The following is a 27,006-nucleotide window of genomic DNA, read 5'->3' on the forward strand; positions in this document are numbered from 1 at the left end:
GCATCGTGAAATGTCAAAACCCCAAACACTTACCTTATGTTTGTAAACCTTGATTGTAACGCCATGCTACCAACCTGACGCAAGCAAACGTGAACGAACGTGCCTGCGTTGATGCGTGTGTGTGTGCCTGGGTACAGAAAGTACAGAAGAAAAGTTGAGCGTTTTCAGACGTCGCCATCTTGAAGCGGAACATAAATGCGTATTTTCGGTGCCTTGAAGGTGAAAAGCATAGTTGTAACAGTAGCGAAACGTTAGGAAAGTGTGTGGCAAAGCCATTAAACTAGTGTTTAGGTAAGTCAAACGGCCAACGGAGCCTCTCTATCGCCCTTAGTGTGCACGTAAAGAGCGTCCTTGAAGTGTGTGAATTTTCTGTGTTGCGCCCGCGAGTTCGAGACAATAGGTAGAGATTTGTCCAAGAAAGGAACGAGAATTTAATCTTAATTTGAGTAGAGATATGTGTGCTAAAGTGTGATATTGAAAGCGTGCTCGATGTATGTTAAGCGAATAAAGAATGATTTCTTGTTCATATCAAGGCTGGAGTCCCGATCGATGGGAAGCAGTTCATACGGTCGAAGGGAGTGGAAGTGGGGTGGTGCTTCATTCCCTCAAACGTCACATCCGTTGGCTCTGAGGTCCCTCGTAGCGAGCTGTGGGATTGCTTTCTTCGATGGTACTTTCTCGGTTTTATTAGTTTGTAAAAAAAACACTGTTATGTATACACCAGACTTCTGATCGGATCTTCGTGTGTCCGGCGTAACTAGAGTAAGAGTAATAAATGTATGGGATTATGGTGCAAGAGTAAGTATTGAAAGGAATGCGCGGGAGGCTCCATTTCATCATTTAGGGTACGTGAAATAGCTTCGTAAAAATGGTGAGGGACTGTTGATAAGAATATTATCTGTTCTGCAACGCCCGACTCGTTTCTAATCAACGAATCGCACCCAATGTTCAGACAAATGCTGAGAATGCTCTCCTCTGTCTGGCTGACCATGACGCTTGCGCAGTATTATTGACCTAGGTCAGATCAACTGGCAAAGAACTGGTTCTCATTCTAATTATAAAGTTTCTGCAGAACGTGGTGAATAATTTCAAGATGGTAAAAAGGAATACACATGTAAAATCAGAGCATGCGGCCATTTCAAACCGAATGTAAAACAGCCCTTCTAATGTTAACTTTTCAATGATGAGATACCCCTTCGATAGCTTCAATGTTTCAATACAAATTACTCTCATTAATAGCTTACAGAAACAGTTCGCGTTTTAATCATGCCAGCATTATCATTTCTTTTCTTTGAGATTTTGATTATTTATACTTTATAATCAATATGATAATGAATTCATTAAACAATCTGCAATGATTCCTATTGTAGTCAATCCACTGTTATATCACATGCTAATTTGCTTTAACTCTCTAATACTACACACTAAAAGGAATCGACTTTGTCTCGAGGTAAGAAATGTCTTGATGCAAGGAAACTGATTGATTTTCTCATAAACCTAAAAGAAACCACAGAAACGCACTTTTCTATTGCAATTACTCAATGCACAATGATCTCGTCGCTTGTCCGAAACATATAAATGTAAACGGTTTAAAAATGTTCCATACATTTTCCCTATGTCTTGAAATGAAGAAGACAATTTCCAGTTGATGTACAGTATGCTAAAATGAGGATAGATTTATTGATATATAGATAGGGATGGGAATGCCTTCCGCTTTGCTCCATACTTGGAGATAGTAGTAGTAGTAGTAGTGCCCACTGTTTTTATATCACGATTTTACTCCAATTAATTGCAATTTTAGGTCAATTGAGCTTACGTATTAGATCGTTGTTCGATTTCTGGAGCATAAGCGCCAGCAACACTGTAGAAAATAAATACTTTTGCTTTTGGAACACGATCGTGTTCCGCGAACATTTTCAGGGGTGTGGTTTTTCCTCACCAAAGAACCATTTACACTAATTGTTCTGTCGCTTGGACGAGAACCGCTTGAATCCCCGCAGCTTCGGCGCAATGTATCGAAGCGGCTTTTTGGTGGTGGTCGTTGGAATCATCATCATGATCGGCGCCTTGACAGTGGTGCTTGGCATGATCGCCTCGGTGGTCGGGTCCTGATACTCCATGGTGGTCGTTTCGCCATAGTTGCCATACCCAAAATCGAACGGTGCCTTGGCGGTCGTCGTTTCACCGGCCATCATCATCATCATCATCGAGTCTTCGGTCGTACGGTGCTGCTCCATCTCGGCCTCGGTTTTAAGCGACTCAAAGTCTAGCTGGCCTACGTTGAACGTTTCCTCCAGCTGGCTGGCAAGCGCCTTGATCATAGTGACATTGCGAGTCGACACAGCGTTGTGAAGCTCGGCAAACAGCAGCTCCGAGGGACTGCTGTACGTGTTGGCACCGCCATCTCCCATCCCCTGATCTCCCTTCTGTCCGTACGGACTGGCACGGAGATATTCCTGGACGGCTTTGGGCGCTTTGGACGCTTTGCGGAACTCGAAGGTCCCAGTCTTGTGGTTGAACACGTACTCGGACTGTTCAAAATCTTTCAGCGGGATCTCCTGCTCCTCCTCACTGCTGGAGGCGGTGGTGGTGCTGGTGGACGACGAGGAGGAATAATAAGGCGATTGGGATGGAGCCTTCGTCGGAAGATCTACCTTGGTGCGCAGCTTGCTCACGATCGGCTGCCGTTCTTTCGGATCTTCCGTCACGATGCTGGTGTACTCTTGGGCCACGCTGACGACACCGTTCTGCTTTCTCTTCATCATCATCCCGTCGGAGGGAAACGTTACCGGGCCCGTATTTTCTCCCGGTCCACCAGTCTTGGCCTTTTGGGTGAGCGTTTTTACGGCCGATTTGGCTAGCTCCAGTAGATCGATCGGGTGCTTGGGATCCTCTTCCGATTGTTCCTTGATTTCGGCCGGTTTGTACGTTGGCTTCGGTGTGGCCACCTTCTCCTGCCGGCTGTGATGGCGCTGATGGGTGTGACTGCTGCCACTCTTAGGACGGTGCGTGTTGCTGCTCGCCTTGTGGAAGCTTGGTTCGAGCTTAAGCCGATGAGCGACCTGATTGTCTTCCTTCGGGGGCCAATATTCCACGTGCGTTCGTTTTTTATGCGCCGAAGAACCACCGCCGGACGAGCCTTTCTCCACCGAATCGTAGAAATGTTCCGATCGATCGCTGAACATCGTACTGGTTGGTTTGGGTATGGCAATGTTCTTTATGACCGTTACCGTCTTGTAGCGACCACTTTCCGGCGAACCCATGTCGGTGGAGGAATAGCTGTACGAAACATCGCCCAGCATTACGCCACGCTTGAATGTGGAGAAGCTGTGCGGATGTTCAATCTCCAAGCCCTGCCCCGGCCGTGCATTGCTGAGGATGGTGATGGAGGCTAGAAAGGGCAGCAACTGCAAAGTACACATAAATTCAATAAACCTATTAGCATACATTGTAATGTAAGGAGGGAAGATATTTTTAGGAATTGATATATTGATATTGTTGTTTAAAATGGGTTCGGATGGGTAAGATCTGATTCGGATGGTTTGTATCTAGCGGTGCACAACCTTCTTTCACACGCTTGTGGAATACCTTTCATCAACGACACACACACACACACGTCCGTAACGCATCTGTTGTCCCCCCTATCCCTGACTCTTCCGTTGTGCAGACGACCACGTGTACAGACTACCATCACCACGCTGACACTGAAAGCACCAGCCCAGATCCAGCAGAATGGAGATCGTCAATCCAAACGCGGCCATTCTCACCAACTACGAGGTCATGACGGCCCTGAAGGACATGAAAAACAGCAAGAAAAAGTACGGACTGCGCAATCTCGCCACGATCACGTACGAAACGGTGCAGTATCTGGAGGACACACCGTGCAAGGAGCAATCGACCGCCGGCATCATCGACTTTCTCCAGGCGATGAAGGAGTTCAACCTGACCAAAAACGAGTGCCTGATGATGGTGAACGATCCACCGTCCTCACCGCTGCACATACAGCTGATGATCGAGGACTCGGACGAGCGGCTGACCGAGGAGCAAGTCACCCGGATACTGGAACAGACGGCCAAACTACGGACGCCAGCAACACCAGCAGCAGGAACACCAGGGACTACTACGACCGAAACAACGGGACAAGCGGATAGCTAAAGCTCCGGGGCGCGTTTTGTACTGTTTCGATCGACTCGTTCATTGTCGCTGTGAGAACTTTGCGGGAATGATTAGGGCGGCGGGTGTAAATATATTTGTAAGAGCAAATGCCGCAGCAAATTGTCCAAATTGTTATGCGCGAGTTGGGGAACCGATGCTGGGGAACTACGAAAACCAATGTACACTTCAACGGTGGAACTATGCCTTTAAGTTGTATTAAAGCATTTCAGTTATTTTTAAAAAATAAGCTGCGTTTCAACAGAGTCAGTTGCGTTGAATTTCGCTCTGGGAAATTGTTTCGATAACAGCTTTCTTTTAAATGTCCGTTGCAATATACATTTCTAAACGATATCACTGTTATCCGAACGATTTAACCAAGGAACACGTGCAAAGATCTGCAACAAAACTCACTTTCAGCGGATTCATTATGTTTCACTTTCTAACTACACCAACTATTATGATTCCTCCCGTTTTTTTCCTAATCTGGACCAAATGACACTACACACTGGTGCAACACACTGATTGAGACTGCGCCATCTCGTTTGATAGCTAATCGCTTTATAGTGTGGTGAGTTTTCCAACTCCCCGCACCACACCACAACACGCTGGGCGAAAGAAAAATAACGGGAGAAAGGGACGTTTTCCCGTTCCCTACTACTACTATTTTGCTTTTCCTTTCCGAGTCGTCAACATGGTGTCGTCGCGCGCTAGATAGAAGACGGAGAGTGCATTTCTACTCCTTCGCACACGTTGGGGATGGTGCGGATTAGTAGTAGCCATTTCCTAAGCGCCTAGTGATGTGTGTCCAAGGAGAGGGTGTGTGTGTGTGTGAGGCACAGTTTTTTTAGGCATGGAGCATAGCGTGTGATGTGCGCCATGATCGATAAAGTCGCACACAGCGTTTAAGGCCCGAAGTTCCGATGACGTTTTCCAACGGCTCATATCGGACACATCGGCCTGTGGGTGAGTTGGAAAGAAAATAGTCAGGCGGGTTGGTTTGGTCGGTCTTTTGGTTGCTTTGCTTTATCTTGCTATTTCCCAACGATGAAGTTTTTGGTGAATGAATGATATAGTATCTATGAAAGAATTCAATTTTCAGGAAACTATATTGAAATGGTTCTTTCCTTTGATTTGTATCACTGAGTTTTTGGTGTATTATTAAATCTTTGTTAAATTAACCCACGAACCTCATTCATCGAATAAGTTGGGTATGGTTTTGGAAAGAAATTCCTCGCTATGAATATCTAAGAAACTGTTCCAGTTATTCATTCTTCCTCTATATTTAGTTAACTACCATGTGGTAACTTTTCGACTCAACTTATTGTGTCCGCTTTTCCTTCCAACAAACTCCACTACGGTGTACAGGCCCGGTTTTGTCGAGTGCGTGGAAAACAGGTTCCATCTCGTGCGGATGATGATCACCCCCGATCGTTGAGGCCGCCGCCTCCGTATGTGGAAGAAGGCGGTGGTGGTGTGTCCCGGTGGGCTGGCTCTCGTTAGTGAGCACGTTTTCGATGGCAGTGGAGAAGAGCATCGGTATTAAAACGTACGCAGCTTAATATTAATATCGGCTCCAGTGAGCGACGGCGGCAAGATGCTGATGATGCGTACTTACAATGTTAAAATGATAAATTTTAGAGGGTACGCTCTCTCGCTCGCCTTAAACATTCCATCTTTATTCGGGCGTTTGCGATTGTCGTCGCATTATGTCACAATTTATTTCATTTCCGTGCATATTTATTTTTACGTTAGTTTTATGTCTGATTTCGAATGGTTTTTTCGTTTGCTTTTTCTTCTTGTAGGATTCGCACCGTCGTCGTCGTATCAGCGCCGTGTGGAAATCGCCTTTACCAGGCCAAAGATAATCCATCATCAGCGGACACAGGAGGAAGATATAGCCCCGGCGTGACAGCTTCCTGTACCGTATTGGAATATAGTTTTGCAACACGACAACGTGTGTGTTGTTCGCGCGCGCGAGACACATTGTATTAGCGTTGGTGTATAGAAGGAAAAACAGGTTAAGACACTCTTTGCTGGCAAGAAACTAAACAAGCTCTCCGGCGATCAATCAAACACCAAAAACCATCCATTTGTTGTGCGTGTGTGTTCAATCCCTATTCCTCGCTTGATCGTTTTTCGGTGCCGCTTTTGGGTTGTTGGCGCTGCTCCATGTTGTTGTGGTCCAGGAAGAACGGCGCGACCGCGACCGACTGTTGAGCGCTCGCGAAACTCGAAAGAAAAAAAAGGAAAACAGAAACAGTTCCCGGAAACAGGACAGGCTTTCAGACAGCAGCGCAGACAGCAGCAGCAGACAGCAGCAACGACAACTGCATCGATCGCACCGCGCGCGCACCCATCATGAGTGTGATCATTCGGCTGCAGAACCTGCCCTTGGCGGCGAATGCGTCCGATGTGCGCTCCTTTTTCAAGGGTCTGTCCATTCCCGACGGTGGCGTCCACATCGTCGGCGGTGCATTGGGCGATGCGTTTATAGCGTTCAGGTTTGTATTGAACTTCGTTCACTTTTTTTCTTCTTAATTTTCCGACACGGAGACATTTCATTTTCTTCTCCTTTTTTGCTGGTGGGTGATAACCACTCTGATGACGTCTTTTATTGAATAATGCAAATAATCAATAACGCTCTAAGAGTGAATGAATTTTCAGGAAGTAATTGGGCACAAATTCCACCAAAAAGACAGGCTATATAGAGAAAGCTTTCATTATCAGGTTTTAGCAGCGCGACGGGCGCCCACACGTTCAAGGATATTATCGGAGAGGAGAGAGTATCGCCCTCACATCGCCCCCCTCCCTGATAGCGCATAGAATATAAGAGAGCTGTCATAGTGTGCTCGGTTATACAACGTGCATCTCTTCTGGGGGACCGCGTGTCGGAGGAGAAATGTCGCCGTTCGGTTGTGCAATTTGTGTACACAGATCGTGTGCAGTAATTTCGCGAAATTAACACGCCATCTAACAGTCTTTCCGTTCCGCAATGTTCCGTGCAATGCACTGCAAATACGCATGTGTGTGGCTGTCCAGATATGGTGCCACACAGGAGTTGCGGGACCGTTCATATTTCGCATTTATAGGTCCCCCATCCACCCATCGGCTAATCCGCGTTCGAATTTGCATGGCTATACACTTTTCCAAACACTGTTTTATGAGAGCGAGATTGGCGGGTTTATTTTTCAAAAAATCACAAATAAGCGTTACTGTGCGCGTGTGGTGTGCCGTCTGTTGGTGGAGGAGGGTGTTGTGTTGTCATGCGGCATGAAAAAACTAGTTATTAGGTTGGACTAACCCCTCGTTGCATGCTGTGTGCTGGCCTCTAGAGGTGGGTTATATCACCAGAAGAGGAAACGGTTGTGTGTACGCGCCTCGGAACCTCTCCCGAACGCTCTCGGCGGCGGCGCGGTGTGTTGCTTTGGCCAGTCGGAAGTGCATCTATAAGAGTTAGTATTGCAAGATCGGATCGAATCCGCGTAATCGACTCGCTCGATCATGTTATGCTTAAGATTACGCCGATGTGTCGTTGGGTCAGACAGTTATGCTGCGGAATAAAACATACACACTGCATATGTCTTCCTCGTAAAAGCGTTTCAGTAGCGGCAGTCGACGCGTGAATAGCAACTCTTGTTTTGCTCGTGTCTTCATCTGAACACACGCTGTGCAGGGGGATGCAAAAGCTCATGGAGATGCATTTTTCTTTCTGCAGTTTGCTCTCCTGTGTCGTTACATATGGTACGCGTACGTGCGATGATCGACGAACTGCTGCAGCGGGGTGGTGGGTGAGTATGACGACGAATGCTTCTACTTTCTTTCACGATCAAGTTCGTTGGTTGGGTGCTCGTTTCGGGTGTGCACGTTTCACTTAGGAGAGGGAGGATAAGGGAATCATCAAGGAAGAAAAGAGGTGGTGGTGGTGAGCATAGGCGAACAAAACTGGATTTTGCACCGCAACGAGATCTGCTGCACGAACGACGCTGACTCCGGTGCCCCGCCGCGACATGCGTATAGTGTAAAGTAGTTTATCGTTTCATTTTCGTTTTTGGTGCACACAATGCAGACTCGAGACTCGTGCGTTGGTTCCTTCTCGAGACATCGAGGCTCTGTCTGGCGTGGAGCTAGAGAGACATGAAATGTGATTCATACGCCGATTCGTCTGTGTTTGGTCTGAGCGATCAAGTGCAAAAAAGGACTTTTGATTTGGGAGCGGTTAATTGATCATAATGAGGTGGATTTTCCCGCGGATGGGCATTCGCTATGGATGCAACGGGAAAACGAGATCTCTACCGGTGACTGAAATAGGGAGGAGGGAACCTGTGGAATGGAATGTATTTATTGATTTTTTTGTTTCAAGCAAAAGGCTATGCGTTTTCAACGGTTATTTTCGCTGACGGTTATTTAAATTGCCATCTTCGAAATTGTGACTACTTTTCTTCTGTTATTTTATTTTTGCTTTACTTGTATGCGTCTTAATGCTATGCTAGGTTGTTGTAAAAATACATGTGTTGAAGGATGCTTATCATACAATTTCAATTATAACCAAGTTGGTAAGTGTGGGTGCAATTGTCAATTGTTTTCCATGCAGGAAATTACCTAACAAATGAAAATAAACTGCTGAAAATTTGTTTTGTTAATATTAAAACTTATTTTCCAGCACGTTTGGTAATTTGGGTAAGTTATTTTGAACAAGCCGAAAATTCAAAAGCTGCGACCTATAACTACTATACGATTACTACTGTTTAATTTACGATAACGATGACGAAAAAAAGTATTTGCGCGTTAATAATATATAATCTATGCTGAATTATGATCATGTCAAAAAGGAAAATATGACTAAATATGTGCAGGTATGTTAATCTTCAGTTTTATCGCCTCAATGCCTTATTAAAAATCATCAAACATCTTCTTAGCGATGTCAGAATTCAATATACTCTTGCTATGCCCCAGTCATCGCAATAGTGATGGGTAAATACAATTTTTTTCCGGAGTCGGATTGATCCAACTCCGGCACCCCTCGGATCACTCCGGATCACTCCGGATCACTCCGGATCACTCCGGATCACCTCGGATCACTCCGGATCACTCCGGATCACTCCGGATCACTCCGGATCACTCCGGATCACTCCGGATCACTCCGGATCACTCCGGATCACCTCGGATCACTCCGGATCACTCCGGAATTATCGTTTAGACAATTCTTGATGAGTTCATTGACTTTCAAGTCGTACATCGAATATACGAAAACTGATTCGGAGTGATCCGGAGTGATCCGGAGTGATCCGGAGTGATCCGGAGTGATCCGGAGTGATCCGGAGTGATCCGGAGTGATCCGGAGTGATCCGGAGTGATCCGGAGTGATCCGGAGTGATCCGGAGTGATCCGGAGTAATCCGGACTGATCCGGACTGATCCGGACTGATCCGGACTGATCCGGAGTGATCCGGAGTGATCCGGAGTGATCCGGAGTGATCCGGACTGATCCGGAGTCGAATTCAGTTATGATCCGGAGCCGGAGTCAAATTATGCGCACCGGAGTCGGAGTTGATCCATGACTCCGCTCCGGATTACCCATCACTACATCGCAATGTGCGGACCTTTTTCTGTATAGATTTTTTTTTTATATAGTTTTCATTGTGTTCCGAGGATCTTTGGATGCATCCATGAATTTATTGGATTCGTTCCACGATTTATTGAGCGTATGTTTTCTAGTGGAGTTAGTAATCCCAAACAAATTGTGGGAATGATTAAGAAATATGTGGTAAATGATTAATAAATCGTGGGGCGCATCGAATAAATTTCGGGAACAACTAAAAAAAAAAACAACTGTAACAAACCTTAAACATGTTGTTATTTTAGTTATATAAATATTAAAATACGTATGATCACATTATGTCGGAGTCGTTCGGAGTCAGAGTCATCCGGTGTCGTCCAGAGTTGTCCGGAGTCGATCGGAGTCGGCTCGGAGTCGTCCGGAGTTGTCGGGAATCGGTTGGAGTCAGAGTCGTCCGGGATTGGCCGGAGTCTGCCTTCGAAACAAAGGCCTGTTAACGAAGTGCCCGAGCAAAGTGAAAGACAAAGTGGAATGAAACCCCTGACCCACAAGCACATTGCACCGCACGGCTTCTGTTTACTCCGACGACTCCAGACGACTCTGAATGACTTCGACCCCGGGTGGAACTGGTGGTTCGGATTTTGCCAAAGTCAGAATCGGACTGACAATAGCCGGAGTCGGATCGGAGTCGGGGGTGCGCTTCGAAGAGCACATCACGATTTGCGACCCTCGAACGGATATTCTGAATGAAAATGGATCTGATTTTATGTATAAAACAGTTAAATATGCTATGAACATGCAGCAATAACAAAAACAAATAGAATTCAGTACATCAGTACTCAGCAAAATCTAAAAATAAAAGAAAATAGTTTGTTTGGAGCTTTGTACTTTGGTCATCGGAACATGATACAGTGTTGAAATAAAAGCTATTGCTGAATAACTTGAAGATGGGGTAGGATGTATTGTATGTACCAATTTGTCACGGTAAAATATGGAAATGGGGAGAGAAATAATGACGCTTAGAACATTAAAGGCAACGAAATGGGTAAGTATCGACACGTTTGCGTATAGTTGTCCGTCAAAGTATTGACAATAAGCATGACACTTTGTCAGCAGTAAAACAATCAGCATTTTAGTCTCCTACATACAGACAATTTGATATTTTTAGCTGACTCTGTTATCACCCGTGCCACCAGCAATGTTGGAAAGAATGTCTCCTGCCTCCTCCTGTCGGTTCGCAGCTCATTTCCTTTCGCGTGATGTTTTATGATTTTCCTCTTTTTGGTTTCTTTGTACATATTTTAGCACCGACGAAGACGCCCGGCAAGCGATGGCACTCAATGGAGGCTGCATTAAAAATGAACCCATATCACTGCTACTATCGTCCCGTGCGGAAATGCAGAAGGTGATCGAGCAGGCACGCAAAGCCGCCCTAAGCTACATGCAGCTAAAGCAAGCAGCGACAGTGGCGGCCGTTCTACCGAAGGCTGCCGTACCCGTCCAGCGTCCCACCGTACCGGCCACTACTACTGTATCGCCCCTATCGGTCGCAGGTTCGAAAGCAGCTCCGACAGCCAGCAGCTTGGCGCAGTTTCACATTCCACCACCGGCCAAGATCGCTGCCGGTGGAACTACAGCACCGGCTAGTGCTGCGGCCCAACAGCAGCCACAGCCACCGGTTATATCGTTGGCCGGATTTCTGGCTAAGGCAGCAGCAAGCGCAACGGTTGCCCCAGCCGCACCTGCCGCCACTACGGTTGCAACGCTCAGTCCACTGTTGGCGCAAGGTTCAAGCTACAATGAAATCCCGGGACTGTCGTTTCTTTCGTCCGATGCTGCAGCAGATGAGGCAGGTCCCGTGATGGCGCCGCTCGCTCGCGCTGCTGGACCCACACTGCCGTCCAACGGTGGCAACCTTTCCGATTGGCTGTCGGCCCTGAACAGTCAGGCGGCAAAGGCCGTCGTACCGCCCGTTGCAGCCGAAATGCCCCGCCCGATCATTGTGAACGATCAGAGTCCGTGGAAGTTTTTGAAAAAGGATCGTCGTAGCCGCAGTCGTTCGCGTTCGCGCGAGCGCTCGTACCGTCGCGGCAGCCGTTCGTCCTCCCGCGAGCGGGACAATCGGCGCCGCAGCCGTTCCTCGTCCCGGGGCAGAACGTACAACAGGGACGCGGACAGCCACAGTCGGTCTTCTTCGCGAGAACGTAACACCCGCTGGTCGCGTAGTTCGAGCCGCGAGCGAAGGAGTGGTCGCGGACGGCGCCGAAACAGCCGCAGTCGCAGCCCTAGCCGTGACCGGTTCGGCCGCACGCGTCAGCGAAGTCGCTCGCGGTCGCGCGATCGTCGCAGCCATGATAGCAATAGCCGCGATCGATACGACGCCTCGAACGGTGGCCGTTCGCGGTTTTCCGACAAGAATGATTTGGAATTCGTCGCACTGCAGCAGCAGCAGCAGCAGCAGCAACAGCACTCGATCAATGGCGGTGCGTTTGCGGGGTTGAATCAGACGATGGAACCCATCTTTGGACTGCACACTGGGCCGGGTGGAATGGCGGATGCGCGTGCCCGGTTCGGTAACAACAACCAGCAGCAGCCGAACCATTTCTCTACCAGAAGTGGGAAAATTTCACCCCTCCCGAGCGGCAACGGGCTGAACGGTGGTTTCGGTGGCATGTTCCGCAACACTTCCCCCCTGCCGGAGAGTGTGTACTCGAGCGCCAAGTCGGGCGCAATCACGAGCGACTATGCGGTGAAGATTTCGAACCTGGAATCGGTCACAGGGTACGGTGAGATACGGCGGTTCTTCAAGTCGCACCTGATCACGACGCAAGGCATCAAGATGATAAACGATCAAAACGGGCGCCGCACGGGGACGGCTTACATACAGTTTCTGCGCAAGGAGGGCAAGAAGTTCGCCCTGTCGCGCGACGGTTCGGCGGTGCGTCGGATGCGCGTTCGCATCGAGTCCATTACGGATCAGGAGTTTGACTCGGCCGTTGACTCGTACCGGCCGGGTATGTCGCACAATGGGAAGGCTTGGGACGATCAGAACCCGCGGAACGTTAACCCCTGGAGCACGAACGACTATTCGAACGAGGGCCGCAATGGTGGTGGTCGTGCGGGAAGTAGCGATGTGATCGAAATAGCGGACGATCGGGACGAGCCGAGACACGACTCGGGCCGCAGGCCACCGCCGGTAGCAGCGTCGTCCGCGCTGGTGGTGTGGAATCTGCCCACGTTCACTACCGAGCAGGACATCATGAAGATGTTTTCCGACTTTACGGTGGTGGAGGTGCTGATTGTGAAGAACCACCACGCACCGAAACAGCTCGACGGGTACGTAAAGTTCCACCGGCAGGAAGATGCCCAGGAGGCGTGGAAGCAGGTGCATCGTCACTTTATCGGCAACAAGAAGGTTACGGTGCTGGTGTGCCAGGAGATCGACTACGAGGTGGCGAAGAACGAGCACGAGAACCCGAGGGATGTGGAGGAGAGCTCCTCCTTCGAGCAGCAGCAGCAGCAGCAACAGAACGCGGACGGACAGATGGAACGCGAGCGAACTGGGTCGGAGAATGGGCAGAGCGAGGAGCAGGAAAGCGTCAATGGTAGCAGTTCCGGTAATGGTGGAAACAATGGTCGGCAGGGCCGCTCCAGCAAGCACGGCAGTCGGTGGGGATCTGTCGAACGGCCATGGGATGATGATACGAGTGAAAATATTGCACTGAAAAACATGATGCTGGAGGCACAGCGGCGAATGAATGCCGAGGCAGCGGGAGCAGCTAACGCGGAATCGAACGGCCCGTGGAACGTGCGCGATGATCGTATGAGTCGGGGCAATTCGCTTGGCAATGACAGCGATAATAATGGCAACTCGAACGGCGGTAATCAATCGAATGAAGCGATCAACAATATGCAGATTATGAACTTTATTAACAACATGAACCAAATGAACAATAACGGCAATGGTAACCAGCAGCAGCAGCAGCAGCAGCAGCAAGGTGGCGGCAACTCACGCGATCCGCGCAGGGCCAACAGCCGGTTCGCACCGAGCAACGACAGTAGCGAAATGTTCCAGCGCACCAACTGGCTGCTGCTGCGCAACGTCGACTTCCACGTGTACGAGGAGGACGTGTTTGCGTTCTTCGGGCACGACGGCTTCCAGGCCAAGAATGTGCTGCTCGTGCACAATGAGCGCGGCGGCCGGACGGGCGAATGTTTGGTCGAGTTTGGTTCGGCGAGTGAGGCGGCCCACGCGGAATCGAAATCGTCCCAGAATCTGGGCCGACGGAAGGTGTTTGCGAGCCATCTCGATCGGGGGCAGGTGGCGGATCTGATGGCACGGTTCCATGCGATCGCCCAGGGACTGCAGCCGTCGCACTGGCTGCCGGACCATCTGCGGAACGAAAACAGCAACGGCGGTGGCGGCAGTGGTGGTGGCGGTGGAGGTGGTGGTAGCGGCAGTGGCGGTAGTCAGAATGATGATCCGGAGAAGAATCAGGGCGTTGGGTGTGGACCGTACCGTACCTCGACGGTGGGGCTGCTGAATCTGGCGTACAAGACGACGGTGGAGGACGTGCAGAAATTCTTCCAGGAGTTTAACCTACCGCTGGAAAACATTCGGCGGCGGTTCCTGGACAATGGTAATGCGACCGGGGAAGCGATGGTACGGTTCCGCAATCATCAGGATGCGGAGAAGGCGTTGAACGAATATCAGAACAGGAAGCTGTTCGGTAGGAATGTAAGGCTGCGATTGATCAACGATGACTGAGAGGAGGAAGAACGGTGGAAGGAGGGCAAAAATTCGAAGGCTTAAAACACACATCACACATGGGCTCCATTTTAGGGGGCGGCCTCCATGTAAACCGAAAAAAACAAACAAACAGTTAAACGGAAGTTCCTTTGCGAAGGTTGATCACGGAGCAAAGAGATCGCTCAGATGAGGAGTATCTACCAGTAGTTGATAAACTCTTTTTGTGTACCCGATTAGGTTAGGACCGCATTAGGATCGTATTTCTAAACGATTGGTAAGAGTTTGAAGTATGGTTAGTTGAACCAGTGCGGTAGTGTATATATGAACTGCTTTCGTGTAGTGTATTTCACCATACCATGAAAGCAATATAATGTAAATGTAAATAATATTAATTTTAATAAAACAAAAGAAAATAAATTTACAGTGTTTTTGATTTAATAATTTCTAAGAATATATTTGGATGAGAAAGCAGAAAGCGGACAAATAACGAAATGAATTTGTTAGACCTCATTCCCAGGACTAAACTCTCTGCATACTCAGCCCCATTACTTGCGGCTCCAATAATGAAGTGCGGCATGTGACCGGGAACCGGGTTAGTATCGTATCACTATTATACATACATATCTGCATCTAATTTAATTATCGATGCAACAACTTCGTGGAACGCTTCACTGGCATCACAGCAGGCTAGTTGGTTAGAAATTCATGAGCCGTTTCGTCCGTAACGGTTTGTCAATAGATTCCACGGAATTCAGTTCCGCGTAATTTGAACAATTTTCGAACCCCATTCCTGGTAGAATACAATTAGGACCACATCTAGTTTCGATTCGGTGGTAATAGAGGGATGTTATCGGATGTTTAGTTAAAATTATTCATATGTATCCGTTTGATCGGCAGTGTACTCCCATTTACCGTTGTTACTGTACCGAGACAGCGCATCAGTCGTAGGAGTTGAAGTAATATTTTTGGAGGAAAAGAAGCTTAAGACGTTCCATGAAGTAGCACCTGTACCGTACGTAAGCCAACCAACTTGTAATTGGTCGAGTAATCTGCTCATCAGCTTCAAACCTCAAAAAGCTCTTCCTCATGCACCAACGAAGATTTGTCGATCGTTGCAAATGTAAATCATAATCGCAGTAACCATTGAGTGCGTGCAGAGCTAACAAGATGTGCGTGTGCCAGTCTGCTCCAGTTCCAGTCTGAAGCGGGAAGAACGAAGTTTACCAGTGGTTTATGTTTGGGCGCTGAGAGCAAATATTGACGCCCTGGGCTGGTTTCCCCCATTTGTATTTATGCAGCAACTCAAACACAGCAGGCTCTTCCGCTCGAGAAGCTGGGATCCGTTTAGTGTATACTGTGCTCCATCTCCACCTCAATAGCGCCCCCCGTTTGGGTTCATCAGCTACAGCAAATATGGTGGTAGCACTACCATGCGCTTCATTCCTCCTCGTTCCAGGAACGTTTTGATGCTGCTGCCGGCATTGAATATTCCACCGGCTCGCCGGTTTCTCTCGGATTCAAAGCAACAACGAAACGAAAACAACAACCGGTGAGTGTTTAGGTCGTAAGTTTTAGCAAGACGCGCGCGGTCAACGTGCGGTCCAAGAAGGACCGGGAGTCTACTAAAGCGGCCGTGTTTTGCAGTACTGGGTGAGTAAGTTTAAATATTTTATTTCGCATATTTTACCCACCCCACAACCCATCATGCCGCCCTGACCCATGACAGTTTCGCTGATTTCGTTTCATTTCTGCGTAGAAGTGTTGTGGTACATAAAGTAGATGGGTTTAAACGACCGAAGCCGGTCACGGACGCCGAGTCGAGCCAGGGGGTTTCGCAAACACATCCGGGCTTTAACCTTTCCGGGAAATGCGTATGTTGTTTTTTGCAGGGTTCAGCATAAATTCAATGATATCTTGCTTTTCAGGAAGCGGGGGTAGTCGATTTGATGATCATTTCTAAAAATAGATCGCAAACCGAATCGAATTTCAAAAAGATTCTCCTCTCCATCTGCATTATTTAAGGTGGAATAATATCTGGTTTCTTTGTGGTGAACGTTTTTTTGTTACTATTTTTAAGGTTTTGAAACATTTAGATTGCGGTTAAACATCATAGAAACAGTTCAATTTGACTAGTTAATACAAATTAAATTAGAGCTACATTCGTGATGCTGTATATTACGAACCACCCTGTGGCGAATACCATGACATCACATCATAGTCATGCGTTGCTCGCAGCGTATAGCGATGTATTTTTACATCCATGGCCTACTCTACCCCCTCCACACTTTTTTCGCGTAACGTGTTTTAATTTTGTTATCTCATTGCGCCCAAGGTGTATATGTGCAGTCGTGGCCGAGTGGTTAAGGCGTCTGACTCGAAATCAGATTCCCTCTGGGAGCGTAGGTTCGAATCCTACCGGCTGCGAAGCTTTTTTTATGCTATTACCTCAACTTCATTTGCTAGACAAAGCGCATGAGAAGGACAATAAAAAGAGAGAGAGCCTCTCTGTTCTGCTTTCTCTACAATAAAAGCGATAAGAGCGGTGTGAATTGCATTGAAATGAAAAATGACCACATTTTACGACTTCTTCTTCCCCATGCCCCACAATGTGTGTGTGTGTGTGTGTTAATGGGAAAGGTAAAGGGAGAAAGTAAATGTGTGTGACCGGGTCTCGGCTATTTTTGGAGCGTGCATGATGCATTACTTTTAGCTCCACAGCTGCAGCTGCACGTTCGGAATCCATTTGACCATTTCCCACGTTCGACAAGTTTGCCTGTGAATAATAATTTAAATGTAAATGTGGAACAAAAAAAAAAAAGAAGTCCGAGCCCGAGGCATAAAAGCAGTTGACAGAAATGGGAAGATATATGTGAACTTTAGTTCATCGATCTTTTCCTGCCCCGGGGTCATGCACCCCACGCGTTCTATTTTAACGCGTATTTCTAGGAAGCTTTTTGGGAGGTTCCAGTGTGCTATGTTTTATGCATTTTTTTCGAAGGTCACTTTTGGGTATGGGTCATAAATTGTCCACCTCCCAAATCCCATAATAAGCGGATAAGCGGACAGTGTAAAACTCAATGGTGCGTGGAAATGTGTGCTCGTGTGCTTTCGGATTTTTCATTGCATCAGTAAAAAAAAAGTTTCAACTCTTGCACAAATCAATGTTTCGTTGATGTTCACCTGTATGTGTATGTGTTCCTCCTTTAGACTGACCCCCTGTTGTCCCCTTTCGATTCCCTGCCCGCGCGCTACATTGCCGAAAGTGCATCCGGGTTTGATGACCGCTGGCTGCGTTGCGCATTTCGGCCGGCTCGATAAACATCAGAAACGCAAATAATAGCGACGAGCACACGTGCACGTGTGTGCCCCATGTGCACTGCGCAAAGTGGGATTGAAATGCAATTAATTTGGATCAGTACTAGTTCCGCAAAAGGTGGCACGAAGGGGGTTGGGATATTTATTTCCATAGAATCAATATTTGCCTTTTGATCGTGATTTTTGTGCGCTGTTTGTTTTGGGGGAGGTGCGCACATGTGTCTGTGCGGGGTGTTATTGTTTGCTCGGAGTGGGGGAACTAAACATTGGTTCCGCTCGATGTGCAAATCTTACAATTTATTTCACGAGAATTAATTAATAAATGTTCGTTTGTATTGCGACATCCGTATAAAGTTGCTATTAGGCGTCTCCATTGCAGATTTTTTCAAACTGATTGCATACCTTTGGGCGTTTTTGAACACTTCTATGTTTTGAAATTCATTGCTAGCTCCAAATGCCTGGTGTGGTAGAGGTTTGTTAAGGAGCATAATTTACACTAGATGTGCTAGCATGGTGTGTAGTATCATGGTATAACATGATGATGTATGGTAATGATAATTTCCTTAACAATGGCAGGAGAAAATAAGATACGAAAAACGCCACAACATGCATTACGAACTAGACGTTTGCCTACCTCAAGAAGATGTTAAATAGCTTCTTGACTTTGGCTATGTTGGAATCTGCTTTCCATTGCGTTCTACAGCACAGCAGTGCTGCAACCAAGGATGGTTGGCCGAACAGAAGAAAAGCGTAGAGCGTGAAAAGAAAATATGAATGTGTGCTATGAAGCTAATTTGTACTGCGAAAGGAAAAAAAGGACTTCTTTCGTTGTGAGTGTTTATCATCGTGCAAAAGGTAACTTAATTCAGAGTAACATAAACTGCTGTTCCTCCAACATACACACACTCACACACAAACATAACAAGTACGTGACGGGTAAGGTGCGCATTATTTATATGCTGACTGAAAGGCGTGCTTCATATTCCGTTCCCGGTGGCGTTTAATTGCTACTTTCGTGTAGCGGATTCTGAGAAGAAAACTCTCCGCTAAACTAACACGTTTACCCCGTCACTCATTAAACGAGCAAATGGGCAATAAGTCAGCGGGCATGGGCCCGCCCTCGGTTGGCATATTGATTGACGCTTTTCGCGCAAAGTGTTGCCCACCGCCCACGAGCAAGACACGAGAACAAGAAGATTTCCCTCTGCCCCATTTTATGGACTACTTTTCCGGGAAAATTTGAGCGGGTTTAACACCAAAAAAAAATGGTTCTCAATCTCCCTGGAACTGTTTATTGTTCTAATTTCCGGTCCGAGCATGAGCTTGGGGAGGGGCGATTTTTTCGGAGTAAAACATTTCACCTCACCGGAAATCCGACTGATGCGGGGTGGGCTACTTTACGATTGTGTGCGAATCCATCGATTTTGGAAAGTTTATGCTGGCGAGAAGTTGCAACGAACGGAGGGGTGGAAGGATTGGGGCGGCGGAAGAACCCCGAAAGCACTAAAAACAACAGTCCATTTCGAATGTTTTTATGGGCTCGCGAAAAGCCCGTTCGTGTCCGTGAAAGTTTCGGGCAAATCAAACCTTTAACAACTGTTTTTGAAAAATTGAAGGTTTTTTTTTTGTGGTGCGCGGTAAGTAGGACATTGGTTCGCTTTTTTCTTCGGTTGTTCAAGCAAACGGCAAATGTCAATAAAAAAGCGGTATTCTAAGGTCATTAAACGCATGTTGGGCGATTTTTTCGTACGAACAAAACGTAATTTTTCACCAAAATGACCAGAGAAATGTGGTAGAGGAATGGGAAGCTAAACCAATAATATCCAGAAGGTGCCGGGGAAGCGATTTACAAAAGCAGCCTACATAATTGATGGCAACAAAAAGAGTGACAGGATAATGTTGTGTTTGATTTGTGTGTCGTTTTGTGCTTGTGCGCGGCAGGTCAGTTGCTAAAGTGAACGATACGCAGTAGTAAATATGACACATGGGGGGAGAATTTCAACTTGAATATTTTAAAAATAATCTTTTATTAAAGCGTTTATTATTTTTTACAAAGAAAATCCATCATAATTAACCGTCCACCCATTGTTTAGCATTCAAGAGCAAAAATGCTTTATATTGTGTAAAATGAGAGGCATTGCTCCATTAGCATTCAATGAACTCAATACCTACGTACAAATAAATGAAAATAAATGCTGCATATAATTATAAAATTTATCTTTTTATCATGCACATGCACTGGGTCATAAGTTTTTTTTTCTTCTTCTGTAACTCTCCACTACACACAACCACAAACGCACACACACGCGCAAACACACATCAATGCGATTAGTTTATTGAATGTTTGTGCAGCACCGGATCGTATCGCGTACGGTTGAGCAGTTCAGCGACTTCGGTTTGTTGCGCTTCCACGGGTCACGTATTATAATATCCGGCCACGTAGGTACGTTGATGCGTCCCACCCGGCAGCAGCGATTGAAATCACGCATTAGACCATCGGGCGCACATTTTACAGACGGCTGCAGCTCAAGCGGCCAGCCCGGTACGTGGCACAACCGTCCCTCCGCTCCGTGCGGATCGGCTCGAGAGCACTCGATAATTACGGTAATATGGTCACATCAATTTCAACCTCTAATTAATTGACGCATTTAAACGGACAGATAAGGAAAGGATATGCAGCTGTTGATGCAGCATAGGAAGGGTTGGGAGGGCAGGTGCTGGGCAGTGGAATACGCAACATTTGCTTTGATGTTACTGTGAGGTTGAAACGCCCATTAAAGAGCTTTGTGTTTAAGTTGGTGCCGTGTGTCGTGTGCAATGAATCCATTTTCTGGTTTACATCCATTTAAAATGGATGGTAGATTTTTGAGTCTTCGCACGAAAAAAAGGTTTCCAAACTAGAGCTGATAACCTGTATGCTGGAATGAAAATTCGAAGAAAAAAGGGTGTACGAAAATTAAACATCATTAGCATGCATTGAGCGTCATCGAAAGCGGTGTAAAACATTAAAGTGTGATATCAACTCAATAGCAATAAAAGCGTCCCCAACGGTTTGTGTGTGGTAAAAGGGAGGGGAAGGGGAAGGGAAGGGGTAAGGGGAATACAGAGAGAGATAGAGAGAAGAAGTGGCAAGAGCGCGACAAAATCAACCCAAAGAAAAGAAGGTAGTGCGGGCAAAAGTGTTTTCATCTTCAAGCACGGTTTCGATTTTGCAGATCGCTTTCCTGTGTCCGCTAACGAATCCATTTCCGTTGCCGGCGCACAGACAGTTCGTCGTATTGATTTTGGTTCGTGCCTTCCGCTGCGATGCGTGTACGGGTGTGAGTTGAGAATTGAATGTTTCTGTCCGCATTTGTGCATGCCGTTTGAAGTACTCGATTACACCGGCTCAAACGTGTTGCCAGATAGGGATGAGAAATGCGTCCTTCGGTTGGGTTCAATCTCGCATTTGCTTTTCATTTTTACGTTAAATACATTTAACGAAGGATTATTGCTGCTGTAGTAAAGAGTACAACTTTAAACAGAATGAGAGCAAAATAAAACAATTGTAAAAGTGAGATTTTGTCAAGCGAATTGCATACCTCTAGGCGCTCTTCTTAAAGCTTTAATTCCACTCCCCACTCATGAGTGTTGGTAAGGAAAATTCGGTGCAATGGTAACCATTGCCATCTATGTGTGGTATGTCCCAGCTAGTTGGATTCCATCTCCTATCAATGCATTAGCGTTGTCTTGCTTTATGGTTCCGGGTACTTAATTTACTGGGATGGTCCTTTTTACGCTTTTGAGTCCGCTCAAACGAAGCTTCACTTTGTAGAAGCGGGAACCACACCGTAAACGAAATCCCGCCAGGAATATGTGTCGATTCAATGAAAGGTTTGTGCAAACTCCGCTCTCTCTCCCCTGCTTCCCCTCTTGGTACATCGGATGCACAACATGCCCGGAACCAAACCGTTTTCAAACGAGCCCGGGTCCTCCCTACGCCATTAGGGACACCAGGGCGCGTTGGCGATAATCCTTGTGTTAACAGTGTCTGGTGCGCTCGGATAAACACAATGCCAGCCTACATAATTTGTCGGTTGTAGGTAAATTATGCGCCGTGTTTACCGACCGGGTTTTGCATCCCCAGCCCACCCGTTCCCCTCTGCGGGGTGTGGTTGATTGTTGCAAAATGGAGAACCAATGGTTCCGTTTTGGCCAACTTCTTCCTACTGGCAGTGTTTCGATCGGACTTCTATCGGGTGGTGGCTTTCCATTTTGTTCACACGTTTCACGCACACGGCACACTGCGGAACATTGCCGTGCGTTTGAACCATTTGCTAAACACAACCGTCTCGCATGGCATGCACATTCCGCGCGATACCACCGAGCGGATAATTTGCGTTTCAATTCCCGCACTCTGTGGAGTAGTGTGGAGTGTGGTTTTTCTTTGCAAACGCCATTCCAAACAAAAAACTGCCGGTCAGTGGGCCAAGCATTAACCGGGACGAAAGTGTATGGGCCGCCTGTGTCCCGAGTGGTAGAGATAAATGGAAACTCGAGGTTTTGCAGTACATTGAACCCCGGTATTCCCTTGCTTCACCCACACTGAAGCTACACAAATCAGGTGGGAGATAGCTGTCTCGCTATCTCGAGGAAAAAGTCGCCCGCAGTGGGTGTTTGCTTTTTCGCCCGACCGTGACCAGTGGAAGGCAACTTTTGTTTGCCGCTCGGGAGAAGACGGAATGGGCAGATGGTATTTTTTATGTGTGCCTTCTGTTGGGTTTTGCTACCTTCACGCAGCGGGAATGGGTTTCCTTTTTCCGGTTAGCTTTTTGAAAGCTTAAAAGCATTCTGCTTGCTGCCAACGCGTCCGCACCAGTTACCGCAACGGCGCGGGGCTGACCGTTGATGCAGGAGAGTCTGGTGATGATAACTTTAACATTTTGATTTAATTAGCATTGCATCGGGCCAGACGATGATGGTGCGTTTTAGCACGGAATAAAGGTGTGCTGGGCAATTTTCTTTCGTTAGCGTCTTCTTGCCGCTTGAACGACAGGCTCTGGTCGGAGGAAGTGAGCGTTGCGTAAAATAAGTAGAGGATTAAAAGTGGATAAATGGCTTTTAGTTAGTGTTGGTGGGATGCAGTGGTTCTTTGCAAGTGAAGCTAGCTGGCTGATGCAGTTACTATTTCTGTTGTTTTTGCTGTTGCTTTAATTGTTGTTACTTACTTTACTTGTTGTTGTTACTTTTGATTTTGACAGTAAATCATATTAAAGCCGAAGGTGATGAATCCAAGAAATCCTGCCACCATAGCGACCAAATTCTGATTTATTTTACGTGTGTTGTTAGCACAGCTGAATAACGTCTACACAAAAATACATATGGCGGAAATGTTTGGTCGGCTAGAGGGCGTGTGACGCAAATCGAACGCAAACTAAAATAACATTGCGGAAGCAGAGCTTCAATTGTTTAAATAATATAACATGGTGCAGGTTCTAAAATTCTAGCCACTGCTTTCAAACACTATGTTGAAGTTGTAGTTCGTATTTTGTTTAGCAATTCTAACTTTTGCAAACATAACTAAATTGTTTATTTGATTGAGTATGATTTTGGAAAGTTTCAAAAGATTGAGATTTTTCAGGCAGGCCAAAATGGCAAAGGGAGCTTCACACACCAGGCTAGTTGAGATCTCGCGGTGATGAGCTAAATCGAAAAACTGAGTCGAATCATGCGAGAACATACTAATACGATTGTCCAATTTCACTTATGAACCAAACTTTAGCAATACTATACACAAAAATGGGTCAACAAGTACTGATCTCTCAACTAGACGGGTAACCGAAACCAGAGCGTATATGCATAGAGGTCACTTATGAGGGCTGGAAAGAAAAAAATAATAGTACTTCTAGCGGATGTCCATCTTTGATTTGATCAAAGTTAAACTAAACTATGCTATACTAACAACCATATACTTATCCCTGACGACCGTTTGTTGTGATTCCGAGGGACAGAAATACGAAGCAAAAAATGAACCAGAATTTCAGCCATGTTAAGCGGCAGCTGTGAGATATTTAGGGCCAGAACATTCTAATGCGTGTTATTTGTACAGCTGTAGTTGTACTTCCGATATTGAGTTTCAGTATGGATTTACGTCACACGCCCTCTACCATACCAAACATTTCCGCAATATGTGTTTCTGTGTAGACTTTAATCAGCTGTGCTAATATCTTACGTAAGATGTGCCTACAATTAAACACTGTATAAAAGGTGGAAGGATTTCTAAGATTCATTACGTCTGTATCCAGAAACCAATCAAACATCCAACATGAAGTTCGCATTCGCCTTCGTCCTGATCGCTCTGTTCGCGGTGATCGCCGTCTCCCAGGCTATGCCCCAGCCTGAGGAGGCCGCCGCTTCTAGCAACGATGGAACCAGCGCTAACACCAAGATCGTGCTGGAGCTTACCCCGGAGGAGGCCGCCGCAGCTCAGGCAATGGGAGGCCGTGGATTCTGGTCAATCTTTATGGGCAGTGTCAAGAAGGTCATCACCATCGGTTGTGATCTGATTGACTGCCAGAAGAAACAATAAGTAATAATAAATGCTGAGTAAAACATACAACAAAACACTGGAGTTTATTTCATTGTATGTAGCCAAATTACATTAAAAAAATCAAGCAATGAGATTGTTTCATATTAGTGAAACCGACTGTGGCGGATTAAGACGAGAGGTGGCCCTAAGCGGTCACAAAAATGTAGGTCTAGTTGAAGTGTCGAGCAGAGGAACATCAAACATACCAGAATATTCACATTATATTTATATTAAGTTTATTCATCGGACAATTTTTGTCCACATCCGAAGAAACCGGATTTGTGTCATACAGAAAAGATGTTCGTGAAAAACTCTCAGTCCAACAAGAGGCGCAGAGGGGTACACAGCTAGTTAAATGGCTGGATCAGGAGAAATAAAGACGGTCGGAGATCAAGTATGTACATGGATGCGAAGCTGCAGCCAGGGACCGAGCATTATTGTTGACCGAGTCATGTCACTAAGACGTGCTGTATCGTGAGCAGACCAGTAACAAAAAGAGATTGAAACTTGGGGTAATGTTATTATTTGTTAAACTTAAGCATTTATTATTTCTTATTGTTGCTATTGCTGTTGTGGTTGTTGTTGTTGCTGTTGATTTTTACAGTCAATCAGATCACAACCGATGGTGATGGCCTTCTTGATACCGTTCCACAAGTCTCCCCAAAATCCTCGGCCTCCCATTGCCTGAACTGCTGCGGCCTCCTCCGGGGTAAGCTCCAGCACGATCCTGGTGTTGGCGCTTGCTCCATCATTGCTGGCGGCCTCCTCGGGCAGAGCATTGGAGACAGCGATCACCGCGAACAGAGCGACAAGAACAAACGCGAATGCAAACTTCATGTTGACTGCTAGGTTGGATTTTGTCTTGAGACTTAATGAATCCTAGCAATCCTTCCACCTTTTATAGTGCCCAAATCCCGATTTATCTTTCGTCTGTTGTTAGCACAGCTGAATAACTTCTACACAAAGAAAATAACATTACGGAAGCAGAGCCTCAGTTGTTCAAATAATACACGTTATTAGGTGCATGTCTTAAAACTCCAGAGACTGCTCTCAAACACTAGGCAGAAATTTTAATTCATATTTTGCTTAGCCATTCGGACCATCATAAACACAACTACATTGTTTACAATGGACACTGGAATGGCTCAACAGGCACTGATCGCTCAACTAGAGGGGTAACCGAAACTAGAGCGTTTATGTATAAGTGACCTCGGTATGAGGGATGGAAAATAAGAGTGCTTCTAGAGGATGTCCATTTTTTATTTGATCAAACTTAAACTAAACTATGCTATACTTACAACCATATACTTATCCCTGACGACCGTTTGTTATGATTCCGAGGGCCAGAAATAGGAAGCAAAATATGAACCAGAATTTCAGCCATGTTAAGCGGCAGCTGTGAGAGTTTTAGACCCAGAACATTCTAACGCCTGTTATTTGTACAGCTGTGGTTCTACTTCCGATATTGAGTTTCAGTATGGATTTGCGTCACACACCCTCGACCATACCAAACATTTCCGCAATATGTTTTTCCGTATAGACTTTATTAAGCTGTGCTAACAACTTACGTAAGATGTGCCTACAATTAAACACTTTATAAAAGGTGGAAGGATTTCTAAGATTCATTACGTCTGTACCCAGAAACCAATCAAGCATCCAACATGAAGTTCGCATTCGCCTTCGTCCTGATCGCTCTGTTCGCGGTGATCGCCGTCTCCCAGGCTATGCCCCAGCCTGAGGAGGCCGCAGCTTCTAGCAAAGATGGAGCCAGTGCAAACACCAAGATCGTGATGGAAGACGCCGCAGCTCAGGCAAAGGGAGGTCGATATTTGGCAAGCTGGAACTGGAACTTCAAACCCCGACCCACTTGGCGCCCACCCACATGGAAACCAATTTTTATTAAAATTAGTAATTGAATGTACAATAATATTTGTTAAAATATAATTGATATCACTTTATGGTGTCGACTCGATCGTTTGATGATCGATAAGGAGCGCCCGTATTTCAGCTTGCTAGAGGTCTCGGACTGGAAGGAAAGTTAAATGTTTGCACTGAACGAAAAGGATTGACCAAGCGAGGACTGCGGAATCTAGTTTTCTTTTTGATCCAGGATCTGGGTGGAAGCGGACTAATTTTTAGTTTCTCTTTAGTTTTGTTAAATTTTGTGTCACTAAAGGCATAATAAAAGAAACTTGAACTACTTAAAAAAAGGCCGTTTTTTGGTGAATTATGAATTTGCAGGTCGGGCGTTGTCGTAGGACAATTGAATTATAATTTAATAAAAAAAAAAAAAAAAAAAAATATATATATATATATATATATATATATATATATATATATATATATATATATATATATATATATATATATACATATATATATATATATATATATATATATATATATATATATATATATATATATATATATATATATATATATATATATATATATATATATATTTCTCACAATAATACTTCATTATCTTCATGTTTCGTCACACTTTTAATCGATGATAAAAACGCCTCGTTAACACGTTACGTAAGAGAAAAACTACCATGTTGAGAAATTGGGCAAACATGGTGCATGATTGAAAGCGTCCAAACAAATTGATAAAAAAAATCGACAGCATATTTTTGCAAGAATGGGGCTTGTGAATGAT

At 45.9% G+C, this 27,006-nt stretch overlaps 4 protein-coding genes and 1 non-coding gene across 6 annotated transcripts in view; 3 read left to right on the forward strand and 2 right to left on the reverse strand.

Moving 5' to 3' along the window:
- Positions 1-24,379, forward strand: part of LOC120951731 (uncharacterized) — a 218,876-nt gene extending 194,497 nt beyond the window's left edge. Inside the window, exon 2 of one of the 2 annotated variants that reach the window (XM_049606679.1) lies at positions 24,141-24,379. In XM_049606679.1, the coding sequence (XP_049462636.1) occupies positions 24,141-24,344 (204 nt within the window). In that variant the 3' untranslated portion in view covers positions 24,345-24,379. Of the gene's footprint in view, positions 1-24,028 lie in introns of those variants that run through there. The other variant, XM_040370607.2, reaches the window with a different exon arrangement.
- On the forward strand, positions 65-14,878 carry LOC120947956 (uncharacterized). Its single transcript, XM_040363839.2, has 3 exons — positions 65-291; positions 5,958-6,656; positions 11,017-14,878. Exons 2-3 carry the CDS (start codon positions 6,514-6,516, stop codon positions 14,477-14,479), a joined length of 3,606 nt encoding a protein of 1,201 aa, XP_040219773.2. The 5' UTR covers positions 65-291; positions 5,958-6,513; the 3' UTR covers positions 14,480-14,878.
- LOC120947957 (uncharacterized) lies at positions 1,652-5,908 on the reverse strand. The gene is made up of 2 exons (XM_040363841.2): positions 4,567-5,908; positions 1,652-3,407 (listed from the first exon to the last, which is right to left on the reverse strand). Exons 1-2 carry the CDS (start codon positions 4,579-4,581, stop codon positions 1,956-1,958), a joined length of 1,467 nt encoding a protein of 488 aa, XP_040219775.2. The 5' UTR covers positions 4,582-5,908; the 3' UTR covers positions 1,652-1,955.
- Positions 16,804-16,885, forward strand: Trnas-cga (transfer RNA serine (anticodon CGA)). Its single transcript has one exon. It is a non-coding gene; the product is annotated as a tRNA-Ser (tRNA).
- Positions 24,380-24,857: 478 nt separating the features above from the next.
- Positions 24,858-25,228, reverse strand: LOC120951729 (uncharacterized). The gene has a single exon (XM_040370604.2). It carries the CDS (start codon positions 25,179-25,181, stop codon positions 24,906-24,908), a length of 276 nt encoding a protein of 91 aa, XP_040226538.2. The 5' UTR covers positions 25,182-25,228; the 3' UTR covers positions 24,858-24,905.
- Positions 25,229-27,006: the final 1,778 nt, after the last annotated feature.

The sequence above is a fragment of the Anopheles coluzzii genome, chromosome 2, assembly GCF_943734685.1.
Source record: "Anopheles coluzzii chromosome 2, AcolN3, whole genome shotgun sequence".
Classification (NCBI taxonomy): Eukaryota; Metazoa; Arthropoda; class Insecta; order Diptera; family Culicidae; genus Anopheles; species Anopheles coluzzii.